This window comes from Macaca nemestrina, chromosome 9 (genome assembly GCF_043159975.1).
Source record: "Macaca nemestrina isolate mMacNem1 chromosome 9, mMacNem.hap1, whole genome shotgun sequence".
NCBI classification, from domain to species: domain Eukaryota; kingdom Metazoa; phylum Chordata; class Mammalia; order Primates; family Cercopithecidae; genus Macaca; species Macaca nemestrina.
The window spans coordinates 36,816,335-36,829,187 of record NC_092133.1 but is presented as its reverse complement, the minus strand read 5'-3'; the positions used below and the strand labels follow the sequence as shown (position 1 = coordinate 36,829,187).

Below are 12,853 nucleotides of genomic sequence, written 5' to 3'. Positions count from 1 at the left end.
TAACTTGACATGTATTATAGGCCTAAAAGTAAGCCCTAAAACTATAAAATTCTTAGAAGCAAGCATAGGGTTAAATCTTCATGGCCAAGTTTTTTAGGTATAACATCAAAACACAAGTGATGAAAAATATATAGATTGGAATTCACTAAAATTAAAGCTTTCGTGCTACTAACAGTACCGTCAGTACTATCAAGTAATAAAACTCAAAGAATGGAAGAAAATATTTGCAAATCATATATCTAATAATGGACTTGTTTCAGAATATATCAAGAATTCTTACAGTGCAACAGTAAAATGGTAAATGACTCAATAAAAAATGCGCAAGGATCTCGGCCGGGTGCGGTGGCTCACGCCTGTAATCCCAGTACTTTGGGAGGCCGAGGCAGGTGGATCATGAGGTCAAGAGATGGAGACCGTCCTGGCCAACACGGTGAAACCCCGTCACTACTAAAAATACAAAAAGCCAGGCATGATGGTACGTGCCTACAGTCTCAGCTGCTCGGGAGGCTGAGGCAGGAGAATCATTTGAACCCGGGAGGCGGAGGTTGCAGTGAGCCAAGATCGCACCACTGTGCTCCAGCCTAGGCAACAGAGTGAGACTCCGTCTCAAAAAAAAAAAAAAAATCAATGATCTGAATGGACATTTTTCCAAAGAAGGTATAATGTGCCAATAAGCACATGAAAAGATGCTCAACATCATTAGTCAATTAGGAAAATACAAACCTTAAACCATGAGATGTACCACTTCTTATCTGCTAAAATGGGTGTAATAAAAAAGATAACAAGTGTTCATAAGTATGTGGAGAAGTCAGAACCCATATACATTGTTTTTGGAAATGTAAATGATGTAGCTGCTTTGGCAAATGGTTCAGCCTTCCTCAAAATAGTTAATGTGATAGAGAAATTTATAAAAGAGAATGTTGGCAAATACAGCTATAATAAAGGTTCTCATTATTTATAAGACCTAAAATATTTCATTTAAATTTTTTAATACATTATATAGCAAACTTACTGTGCCTTATATAGCAGTGTTTAAGGATCATTATTTTAGTTTGACTATGCCAGTGCTTCATATTAAGCTTTTTACAATATATAATCCATGCTAAATACATATTTTGGTTGTGCTTTTCACATAAATCTTAGGATGAGAAATTATAGAAAGCCGGTTGCAAATATCAGTGGGTATTTTTTAAATTTTTGAGGGAATCATTTGTACATTATAACATGTCTTCAATATGTTGTTTAATTCCTTTTCATTGTGCTAAGATATGTCCCATTTTCTTATTTAGAGCACTTAGATATGGAAATAAAGACATTAATTCATACATTAAAGTGATTTCAAATAAATTATATACGCTAGAACTTAAAGAACACTTAAATATGCACTTAGCTTTTTAAAAATACTTTTATTTTCTGTTATTATAAGATACAAGAGTGGAGGTAGGTGCAAAGTATTGTCAACTTGGTCCAGTGCTCCTGTAGTCTGGGATTAGAGGCTGGGAATCTCAGGTATGATTATAGTACACCGTATTGTAACTTTTTGGTCAGAGAAACTTTCTGATCTACTTTTCTTTTTTTGAGACAAAATCTTGCTCTGTCACCCAGGCTGGAGTGCAGTAGCATAATCTCAAGTGCAACCCCCACCTCCCAGGTTCAAGTGATTCTCAGGCCTCAGCCTCCTGAGTAGTTGGCATTACAGGCATGCGCCACCATGCCCAGCTAATTTTTGTATTTTTAGTAGAGACTGGGTTTCACCATGTTGGCCAGGCTGGTCTCGAACTCCTGACCTCAAGTGATCCGCCTGCCTCAGCCTCCCTAAGTGCTGGGATTACAGGCATGAGCCACGGCGCCCGTTTGGATTCACTGTTTATATTTCAAAGCTGTTCAAACATAGATATACTATAACAAAAGACAATGCATTGCTTACACTCAGAACATGCAGTGCATTCTAGTTTTCAGTTCATTTTGCTAGTGCTGCTTTTGACCAGTTAATCTATTTTACAACCCATTAAAGGTTTGAGAACCACAGTTTTTAAAAAGTAATCTAAAGACAGAATAGTGAATTGAGATGTATTCTGAGTTTTTCTTCCTAATGGCCTTTTAAAAGTGTTTGTGTTTTGTGTCTGGTGAAAAATAGATCTCATGCTAGGATCCTCAAATGAGATTTGGAATTTAAAATGTTTTTTTTCTTGTAAATTAAAAACATTCTGTCTGAATTGAGTTGCCTGTGAAAGATAACTATAGTATAATAGAGTGCTTTCAAGGAAATTATCCCTCTGGCACTTAAAGTTTAATTAGACTAAGTTTTGAACAAATCTCATAGTAAAAAAAAAAAGTGGATAAAATCCAACTAAAGAATATGTTTACATTTATTTTGCTTTTATACTTTTTCATAAAATTTATACTGAAGTTTTAAAATATTTTAATTGCATCAAATTAATTTGCCTTATTTGCTACTAACTTTGTCTTTGATTTCGTATCTGTGCTTTTGATATTGAATGGGAAAAGACTTTTGTGCAACTATTTCACCAAGTATTTTTGCAGGGACACTTAGTCGGTCTGGATGAACCAGATTCGGGAGCTGGGCAAGAAGCTCTGCTTAAACAAGAGCAAGCAAAAATCATTCGATTCGAGAGACAAGCAGAAGAATTCCTCAATGCAGTCTTTTATAGAAAAGGTTGGTTTCAGTGAAGATGATATTTAGCATCTGCTTGTCTTGTATTATTAATCTCCTCAATTTCGATGTCATTTTTAAAGTTCCTCTTAAAAAGATTTTTCTTTATTGATGATATAATTTATATTGTTCTATATCCCTTGGGTCAAGTTCAAATTGGAATTAGGGTTAAGGTAAACCCTGTTTGCCACATTTAGGCTCTGACGTGATGGTGAGTTAATAGTTTAGAAAATTATTACGAAATTCTAAAAATGTTAAGCTCTCAGTAGTACTATATTTTGTTAGACAACTTATAGAGACAGTTACTGTTTTAATTACTGATAACTAAAACCAACTGTGGTTTTTTTTTTTTCTTTTAGTGATTCCAACCTGAAATTTCATTTGGAGAGAAAATATAGTTATATCATAAAATTAGATTTGTAAGCATTTTTTTCCTTGATACAGTCTTGTTTCACTAAAATTTTCTATATTAAAATTAGGGAAATTATTATTATGTAGTAAAACTTTTCCCGCTGCATTTGAGGTGGCATTTAATAGCTCACCCTCTTGCATTTTTAAAATTTATCTTTCTCCTTGAAACTTTTGTAGGCATATTTTACATTTCTTTTGAAATACAGAAAAGTTCTTCAGTCATGGAGTCTTGAGGCTTATAAATCCTTCATAGAGGCATTCAGATTTATTCTCTATTCACAAAGCATAATTGCCATCAGCCAGAACCTTCAGGAAAGTTCCCTTCATATTGCCTTCTAGTGAACAGTCTTTACTTTTAAGAAATTCTAAATGGATTTATACTTCTTATACTTTTCCTCCATTTCCAAGATGGTGGTTACTATGATGGGTTCTAAAAGTTTCATACAAACTCTTGATAATCTTAAATATTCTTATTTAATCTTCAGCAGACTCAGTGATTCCATTTTCTTTAATAATTCTTTATATGTTCTAGTTTACACCTCTCATTCCTCTGGAAATTCCCTCCTTCCCTTTGACATTGGTTAAAAGTCTCGTAAGTGCTGGTTCTGTTGGGTTTCTTTACAGTTGGACACTAACTGGGCTTCTGCTTAATGTGATCAGTATTTCCAAAAGGTGGTGTGAAGTGCAGTGTCATATAAAATTAAGAAATGCACAGAGATTATTGTCTGTGGCACTTTTTTCCCCATTTTCTTCCATGAGCACTCTAGGCAGAATTAAATCGTTTAGTACATCCTTAATTCTCTCTAGGCAGAATTAAATCGTTTAGTACATCCTTAATTCTCTGTAAACACCCACTAGCATCTCCTGACCTAAATCTCCCAGCTCAGTCTCCTATGTCTTATTATTCCTGCACACTGCTCAGAATTCCAAAATTATGTTCAAAATAATTGTTTTTTTAGTTTTATGAACATTTGATTGTTAAAAGCAAATTTAAGTATCAACAACTGGTAGAGCAGTTCTATCAGTTTGCTTCCAAATAAAATGTCTTTGCAGCTCCTCTCCTGAAGGATGTACACAGAGTCATTGATCTGATGTGTTGTTATAGCAAGCTTCATTATCTGAAAAGAGGACTTCCTCTCCCTAATTTACGTGGAGGAACCACTTTTCATCCACTCTTTGCTTAGGGGACATTAATAAGGTCAATCATAAGACTCCTACAGAAAAGTTCTGTCGCACTTTTTTACTAGTCCCATCCCTTTGTTACAGAGGAATAACTTTAAAGTTTTTATAAAGTTTTAAGAAATTAAGCTTTTGGGTTATAACCTTTAGGGGAGGAATTCGTACCTCAGAATCAGTCTCAGGATAGATTTCAAAAGATGGGAATGCTCTGAAATTGTAAGTTGAGTTTATTTGTTTAAGTACAGGCATGTGATGCCCAGAGAAAGAACTCTTGCTCTGGAATTTGGATATTTTCTTCCCCTTTATGTATTAATATTGATATTTTTAGGTATAATTCTCTTGTAACCATCTCCAAGATAGCCATTAGTACTCTTTAAATTAATACCGAAAATGTTTAGTATCCAGGGATATAATGGACATTTTAATCTGAAGAGAATCTTTTGTTTTAATAAATAATTCAGATGCTTAGATTTGGTCCCTTGTTTCAAAGTATTGTAAATTCTGTGTTTTAAATAATTTGTGTAAAGATTATGTATAGTTAAGTAGAATCAGAGATGGAATAAAAGTAGGCTTTTATGATATGGAATCCATAATAAATTTCATTTTAAGAACAGTAAACCTTCTACAAATGTCATAATGACATTTCTTTTCAGCTTGCTTTGTCACTTGTATTAAAAAGGTTAGATTTGCCTTTTAAGATATACTGTGATGTAACATGTTTTTCTGCAATTTTATTTTTGATCTGATTTGTTGCTTTTATTTGACTCAGTTGTGCTGTGTTCCCCTGGGTGTGGATATGTTTGTAGATGTGTATTTTAAGTATGTCAAAGAATGAAATCTGTTCAATAAATTTTCACAAGATAGAGAAATTCAAATGGCAGAGATGTATTTCATAAACACTGTCTTGTCTCATGACTGTGTTTTCATTCAATAGAGAGACAAGATTCTGCAGACATTGAGTGCTCAAAGATAGTGGTCTATGGTCCTTGTCCTAATATCTTTGACTCTTCACAGAGCTCTTTATTAATACTACTTAAACACAGAGGCATCTCATAAATTCATAAATTTTATTTTACTTTTTGTATGGAAATTTCCTTTATGTATTACATGTTCTCCAACTATTCAGGGGTGAAAAGGTAAACTAATGTACTAAAACTTGAAATTTATACAATGGGTCATATGGAGATTTATGTAGGGAGAAAAATGGGTCTTAACTGGAAAGTTAAATGACTATTAAGAAAATTCAGTGGATGGAGATATTTAAAAAGCAGTGTATGTATAAAATGTTTATTAAAACACTGAGGAACCATTTTCAGTAACTGTAGCAACTTCTGAACCTTACCTGGTTCCATACCTTTATTTTTAAACCACCGGAAATACTTATAGTCTCTATTTATGGAGAGGACATTTCAAGTTATAAATACTGCTTAGTATGACAGAAACATTGTTACTAGTAGAGTGAGCCTCACTAAACCCCAGAAGATGAAATAAATAGCACAACTTTGTGAGCATCTTCTGGTATTGAGTATCATCCTTTAGGGGGAAAAAAAACCTGTTCTTAGGAGTCCTATGAGGTTTTGATGATGTATTTGTTTGTTTGTTGTTTATTGTGGAGATTTTAGATTTTAGTTAGTAATTAGAGTCAGTTTTTCTTTAACTTTATAAATTAAACTCTTAATTTGTAAGTTCCTTACAGCTCCAAAATACTGTGGGTAAAGTTATTTGCCTTCTATAGCTAATCTTTAAAAGACTAAAAAAACCTTGGTTTCCTGAAAACTGTCTTGGAAAGCCTCAAAGGTGTCTTGGGAAGCAAAGGTCACAGGTAAAACAGTAAGACCGGGGAAGAGTTTTAATCGAGGGTCTATCACTAATCACCTGTATAAATTTGTAGTGGCCACCTACTCTTTTGATCACATTTCCCTTTTTTTTTTTTTAAGGACTATTTCATGTTGATTGACTATTTAGTATTCAACTAAATGGAATACACACTTTAGACCAGGCAAGATTAGGTATATAGAGGTACACAGAGGTAAACAAACACATTTTCTTCATTTTATTTTTTTTAAAAGGGCTATTTCATGCTGATTGATTTGATTGACCTGTTTAGTATTCAGCTAAATTGAATACACACTTTAGATCAGGCAAGATTAGGTATTTAGAGGTACACAGAGGTAAACACACACAGTCTCAGCTCTTGAGAAGCTTAGTCTTCCTGATTGACTATTATAGTGTGGTAATTATAGAGGCATGATGATAATATATTTATACAAGTCATTTTCCCTTTCATCTTAACCTCTTTTGCCCTTCAGAGTCTCTCCCAGTGCTAAAAGGTTTTTGAGTTAATGAGTTCTTATGGTCTAAACTTAACACTGACTAGATATTGATAATTTAGATGTTTCATTATTTCCCTATTGTTTTACTAGTTGACAGAGTTTATTTAAAGTATCCTTGGAAAATATGTGGTTTTTCTTAGGTTTTTGAGATTTGACATTTAAACACCTAGCCCAGAGGTTCTGAAATTGTGGTCCCCATACCAGCAGAATCTAAGAACTTGTTAGAGTGCCAGTTGAGTGCCAACTTGAGCCCACCCTAGAACTACTGAATCAGAAACTCTGGGGAGAGAACCCAACAATCTGTTTTTGTAAGCCATCAGGGTGATTCTGATGAACATTAAAGTGTGAGAATGGTTGCCCTAGCCTAAAATGGATCTGAAAATTAAGTATCTCCTTTTATAATCTTGGTATGCCTTCTGTCTTTAATATAAAGTAAATTCAGCACTCATGAACTCAGTAATGCATTCTTCAAATATTTAGGAGAAGGTGACTGAGGAAAAAATCTAGGGAAACCTGATGTGACCTATAGGTATGTTAACATGAAAGTAATTATTTCCTAAGAGAAGGGTTTTGGGATTTCTGTGTCAGGTAAGTGATTCTTGCCCAGAAGATATTCTAGTTGTTATCCCTTTATTTAATTTCATAATGTTCAATTATTATATTGGGGGAAAATGTTTAGAATTATTTTAATGAAAATTTTATTTTTAAAAATCGACAACTCAAAAGCTTAGAAAATATAAGTCAAAGGGGAGATACTATTTTTAAGATAACTGCATTTTAAGAAAAATAAAATGAAATTGTATGTTTACTTGAAAGCTGTTTTTTCTAAGTACATTGTCCCACTTTAAAAGTAAATAAATCTTTATTTACAGACAGTCCCTGGGTCTCCGACCCCAATATTCCCCTAGTGGCCCGTGAGATCATGCAGCGAATGATCCAACAATTTGCTGCTGAATATACCTCAAAAAATAGCTCTACTCAGGACCCCAGCCAGCCCAATAGCACAAAGAACCAAAGCCTGCCGAAAGCATCTCCAGTCACCACCTCTCCCACGGCTGCAACTACTCAGAACCCTGTGCTCAGCAAACTTCTCATGGCTGACCAAGACTCACCTCTGGACCTTACTGTCAGAAAGTCTCAGTCAGAACCTAGCGAACAAGGTATGGTCTGATGTCAAGGTCTCCTCTATCTTATCAGAATACTTTAATTTAGGGAGAAAAAAAAAAGTGTTGGCAAGTAGAGCATCAGCAATAATAATAGCATAAAAACTAATGTGATTTTTAAATTATTTCTTACTATGCAATGATGGAGAAGTACAGCTAAAGTTGTTACAGCCTTATCTGTCAGCAGTTCATGGTCATGATTGATGTACCACTCAGGAAAGTCAGATGGTTAACAGTTGTCACTAATCTTTCATTTGCTTGATATTTATATAAGCATTTTATATTTTCCATAGTATTTTTATGTTTTTTAAAACTCCTATGGAAAAGTAAGTTTTCCCCTTAACTATAAATTTTCTAGGACTAGCACCTGTCTGAGAAATATGCCTCTACTTGTAAGTATAAGTTATATGCTCTGCAAATGAGATCATAAGGAAAAACATGTATTTGAATTTTGAAAAAGAAACTACTAGGGTTACAAATAGAGAAAGCAGCAAAACATACTTTAGGTTGTTAAGTATATTCAGTGTTTTATAAATACAGAAACACATACATAAACACACATATCCACTGACTAACTTGAAAGTATTTCAAAAAGGAAATTTGTTGATGAGGACACTAAGTGATGAAGTTAAGAGGTTATCAGTTTTGTTTAGCAAATGTTTCTTGAGTCTCTGAAGTTTATTTTCTTCAGTAGATATTCCTGTTGCTTTGTGATCTCATTTTACCTTTAATTTACAAAAATTGAAGCAAGCATTTCAACTCAGCCACTGTTTGAACCACTACAAATTGTAAATTGGTGATGTCTGTACTAATGAGATTTTATTGTCATAGAAATCTTGAGTATACAGAAAGGTTATGAGATTATGTAGATTTATTGGTGAGAAATACATGCTTATTTTGGAAAATACATTTAATTCTTAAATAACCTCTTTGAAATGAATTTTCTTTTGAGTAGTTTTCCTTTGCTTTTATCCTTTTCCTGTGTGGTGAACAGCAAACAAAATATCTGAGTTCTGAGAGATTTATTGACAGGAGACCTCCTCCTTGTTCACATTTCTCATGTACCTTTGGTTATCATATTTACAAAGTTGTATCTTTTTTATTGATGATTGTTTTCCACAAATTGGTAGTTTTCATTAAAGATCTCTTCACTCTAAATATTGCGTCAGAAGCTTCAGGTTTATATTAGGAGAATGACAACATAGAATTATATTTAAACTATTAATGGAGGTTAACATAAAATGATACCACTTAGTCTAATTTAACTGGTTATAACTACTGTTACACTTAAGAGATGATACATTATATTGACAGCATGCTCTTACAAAGAGGAATTTGAACTACATGATAGCATTATAGTATGTAGACTTCAAATGAAGTAAAAAAATTTTAAATTATATTTCCTTAATGAATGTGTTTTCAACTAAAAAGCACAATATTTTTAGTGGTAGACTTAAAATATATTGCCTGTTTGATTAGACAAATTGACTATTTGACTTGTCTTTAAATAATAGTGTCTTTGGTTGGAAATGTTGTAAGCAGTACATTTGCTGCTTAGATGTATAATTGGGTTAGATGTCTAATAGGATAATTGGTTCTATAAGCTTATAATTATATTTTTAGAAATATTAGTTGACTCTAAAGGACGAAACTCTTATGAGTGTAGTGATTTTTTGTTTACAAACTCAGTTGCCTGTTTATTTCTAACAGCCTGAAATAAAATGTCCTCCGATACAATTTGTAAGTAGCTTCTACTCTGGGGTAATTCTAAACGTAACTAGATTGTAAGACCCCTCTGCTGGCCAACTGAAAGTCAAAGACATTGTGTATTATCTTATTCTGTTAATTTCGGTCAGAGTGGTAGCTTTAAAATATTTCTTTTCCAGGTATTTCAATAAGGAGAAAAATGTCTTTGAGGGAAAAGAAAGTCTTCTAATTTTATGTAACATGAATTTGCGATTTGGTCTAGTTGCAGTAAAAAATGGTTGTACTTCCAGGCTCTCATCAATATCAAGACAGTTTCATTCTTCTTTCTTTCAGCTTTCTTCACCAATTTTTAATGTCTTCTTAATTGAAAAATTCTTACATTCATAAAATCCAGTAATTGAATTTTGAATCTCTGCAATTTTTTTTAAAAGACTGAATACAGGCCGGGCACGGTGGCTCACACCTGTAATCCCAGCACTTTGGGAGGCGGATCACCAGGTCAGGAGATCGAGACCATCCTGGCTAACACGGTGAAACCCCGTCTCTACTAAAAATACAAAAAATTAGCCGGGCGTGGTGGCGGGCGCCTGTAGTCCCAGCTACTCGGGAGGCTGAGGCGAGAGAAGGGCTGAGGCGAGAGAATGGCGTGAACCCGGGAAGCGGAGCTTGCAGTGAGCCGAGATCACGCCACTGCACTCCAGCCCGGGCGACAGAGCGAGACTCTGTCTCAAAAAAAAAAAAAAGAAAAGATTGAATACAAGTATACATTTTTTATAGTGGTCTAGAAAACTATTAGGACACACCCAAATCATAAATCATTAACTGATTCATCTTACAGACCATCTTGTTTAGTATATACATGTGCTTTAATGACAAAAACTTACATTTAAAAACAATTTTTATATCTTATTTAAAATTTTCTATATCCAACTTGTATGTACTTTTGGAGTTTCAGGTAGATTTAGCTCTTGAGGGATTTGGTTCTATAGTTTGTATGCCACTGTGGGACATTAAAAACTTGTATGCTTTGATCAAGGAAAATTTAGAAAATGGAGTCTTAAAAATTCTGGTAACAGCGGACCTCATGCTATGTAAACTGCTATTTCTAGTATTTCACTATATCTTAACATCTTCAGTAATATGTTTTACCTTTTCTTTTTGCCCCATTAATAATATATTTAGCCCTTGAGGATATTAAGTATAACATGCCTTGCTAAATTTATGTTGTTTCAGGATTGAATTGATTTTTATAACTCAAATATATGACTAGCGTATCTGCTTAGTTGAATAAGCCTACTTACTGCTTTTTCATTTTTAGTCTACTCAGTTTACATTTGCTCCTAGCTTTTAATATCCTCAGGTGTTTCTTTGTGTCTCTGCAGACGGTGTACTTGATCTGTCCACTAAGAAAAGTCCATGTGCTGGCAGCACTTCCCTGAGCCACTCTCCAGGCTGCTCCAGTACTCAAGGGAACGGGTAAGGGAGAATATTTGTAGCCTTACACAGTTTCATATAGATAATTCATCAAAGGTTGATGCCAGTCTCCTTTTACATTTTAAAAAATAACCCTTCTAAGTAAGTCATTTATAAATATGGACCATAGATCAAGTAAAAATGCAATCTGTGCAAAGTAAAATTGGCTAGTACAGATGAGTTTTTGTCAGTTTAGTACAAATAGTAAATAACCATGAGTATGGCAATTATTTCTTTAGACTTTTTGTTGTGGCATGTTTTGGAGTGTGAAACTCAAGTTAAATAATTCTAAAGTTTAGATATAAAGACATTGTTATGTGTGTTGAAGCAGTTTAATGAAAATTGAGCTCCAGTACTTGGTATCTCTAGTGGGATTTGTGTGTATGTGTGTTCATTTTTGTTTCTTTTGGGTTTGATTTTGGTGGTTGATTTAAACTGTACTTTAACTCTGGCAGTTCAGAAAATGTAGTTTTCTGAAAGACTGATTGTAGATGTTGATGCATAACCATCTTAGGCTACCAAGACATTATTACTTGCTCAGTTTTGATAACTCTTAGGAGACTAAAGTAAATTCTCTGACTCCCTGATTTTATAGTAATAAGAACTGTCTTCTCCCTGTGTGTATCTAATAACCAACTAGAAAAGTCAGATATTAATAAAGACATTCAGATACCATGTTGAAAAAGCATTTCTATAAAACTGTGTGACAAAAAATCAACTTTATCTAGATACGAAAAATAACTTGGTAAGTTTAAATTAGTTAATACTTAGTCTTATTTAACTTTCAGATTATCAATGTGGGGAAGTTACTTAGATATTAAAGGAACAAGTGGATGCTAAGTGGACTAACCTCTTCCAACTTACTGTTAACTACCTTCAAATAGAAGGATTCCTTTACAGACTTCTAAAATCTCCCTTTCTCTAAAATTCCAAAACTTTTCATTTCCAGAAAGTACTAATTTAATGCATTATGCATAGTTTACTAATCTTTTTCTTAACCCTTTCTTTTCACTATGGTTTATACTAGATATAAGTCAGCATGTTCCCAAATCTTTGGGTTCTATTTATATATCAAAAGATACTTGAGCCGAGTGTGGTGGCTCACGCCTGTTATCCCAACACTTTGGGAGGCCGAAGTGGACAGATCACCTGAGGTCAGGAGTTCGAGACCAGCCTGGGCAATATGGCAAAACCCCGTCTCTACTAAAAATGGAAAAATTGGCCAGGCGTGGTGGTGTGCACCTGTAGTCCCAGCTACTCAGGAGGCTGAGTTGGGAGGATTGCTTGAGCCCAGAAGGTCACAGCTGCAGTGAGCCATGATCACAGCACTGCACTCAAACCTGGCTGACAGAGCGAGACCCTGTCGCCAAAAAAAAAAAAAACCTCGAGTTGTGTAATTTAAGGACACATGTAAAAGTCCATGTGCAGTTTGCATAAACACATCCTTTGCTTAAGATTCACTGTAAACTTGGCTACCAGGTTCATGTATTATATGGCTGAAGTTGCTGTTTTTGTCCCTCTGAATGGAAAGTGTTTTCTACTGGTTTTATGGAAGAAAAATGCACCAATAGGATTGCCCATCTTTTAGTTGAATATTCAGTGTTATCCTAACTGTGTTACTGATGATAGTAGTCCCCATACAGTTTTGTAGAACATAACTGGTTTATCGTTTCTGAGAAGCCCTGTTTTACGCCTAGTTAATGTAATCACCCCCTTGGGCATGTTTTGCCACATGTCAGTCTTAATATTGATAATCTTTCCCTATTGTGAAAGTCAAAACCTTATGAATTAACTTTGTCTAAATAATTGACTTTTTAAACATTATTTGAAAGCCGTCCATTTGAAATTTCAAAATAGGTGTTGGTATTTCAAGAAGGGAGTTTTTTTTTTAAGCCAGAGAAAACTGCTAAAAA

At 34.2% G+C, this 12,853-nt stretch overlaps 1 protein-coding gene across 14 annotated transcripts in view; it reads left to right on the top strand.

The window, feature by feature from the left end:
- LOC105478456 (ligand dependent nuclear receptor corepressor) overlaps positions 1-12,853 on the top strand; it is a 165,948-nt gene that overhangs the window by 109,872 nt on the left and 43,223 nt on the right. For 13 of the 14 annotated variants that reach the window (XM_011735781.3, XM_011735775.3, XM_011735776.2 and 10 more), the window contains 3 exons: positions 2,545-2,677; positions 7,470-7,757; positions 10,850-10,943. In XM_011735781.3, the coding sequence (XP_011734083.2) occupies positions 7,520-7,757; positions 10,850-10,943 (332 nt within the window). In that variant the 5' untranslated portion in view covers positions 2,545-2,677; positions 7,470-7,519. The remainder of the gene's footprint in view (positions 1-2,544; positions 2,678-7,469; positions 7,758-10,849; positions 10,944-12,853) is intronic. The other variant, XM_071069360.1, reaches the window with a different exon arrangement.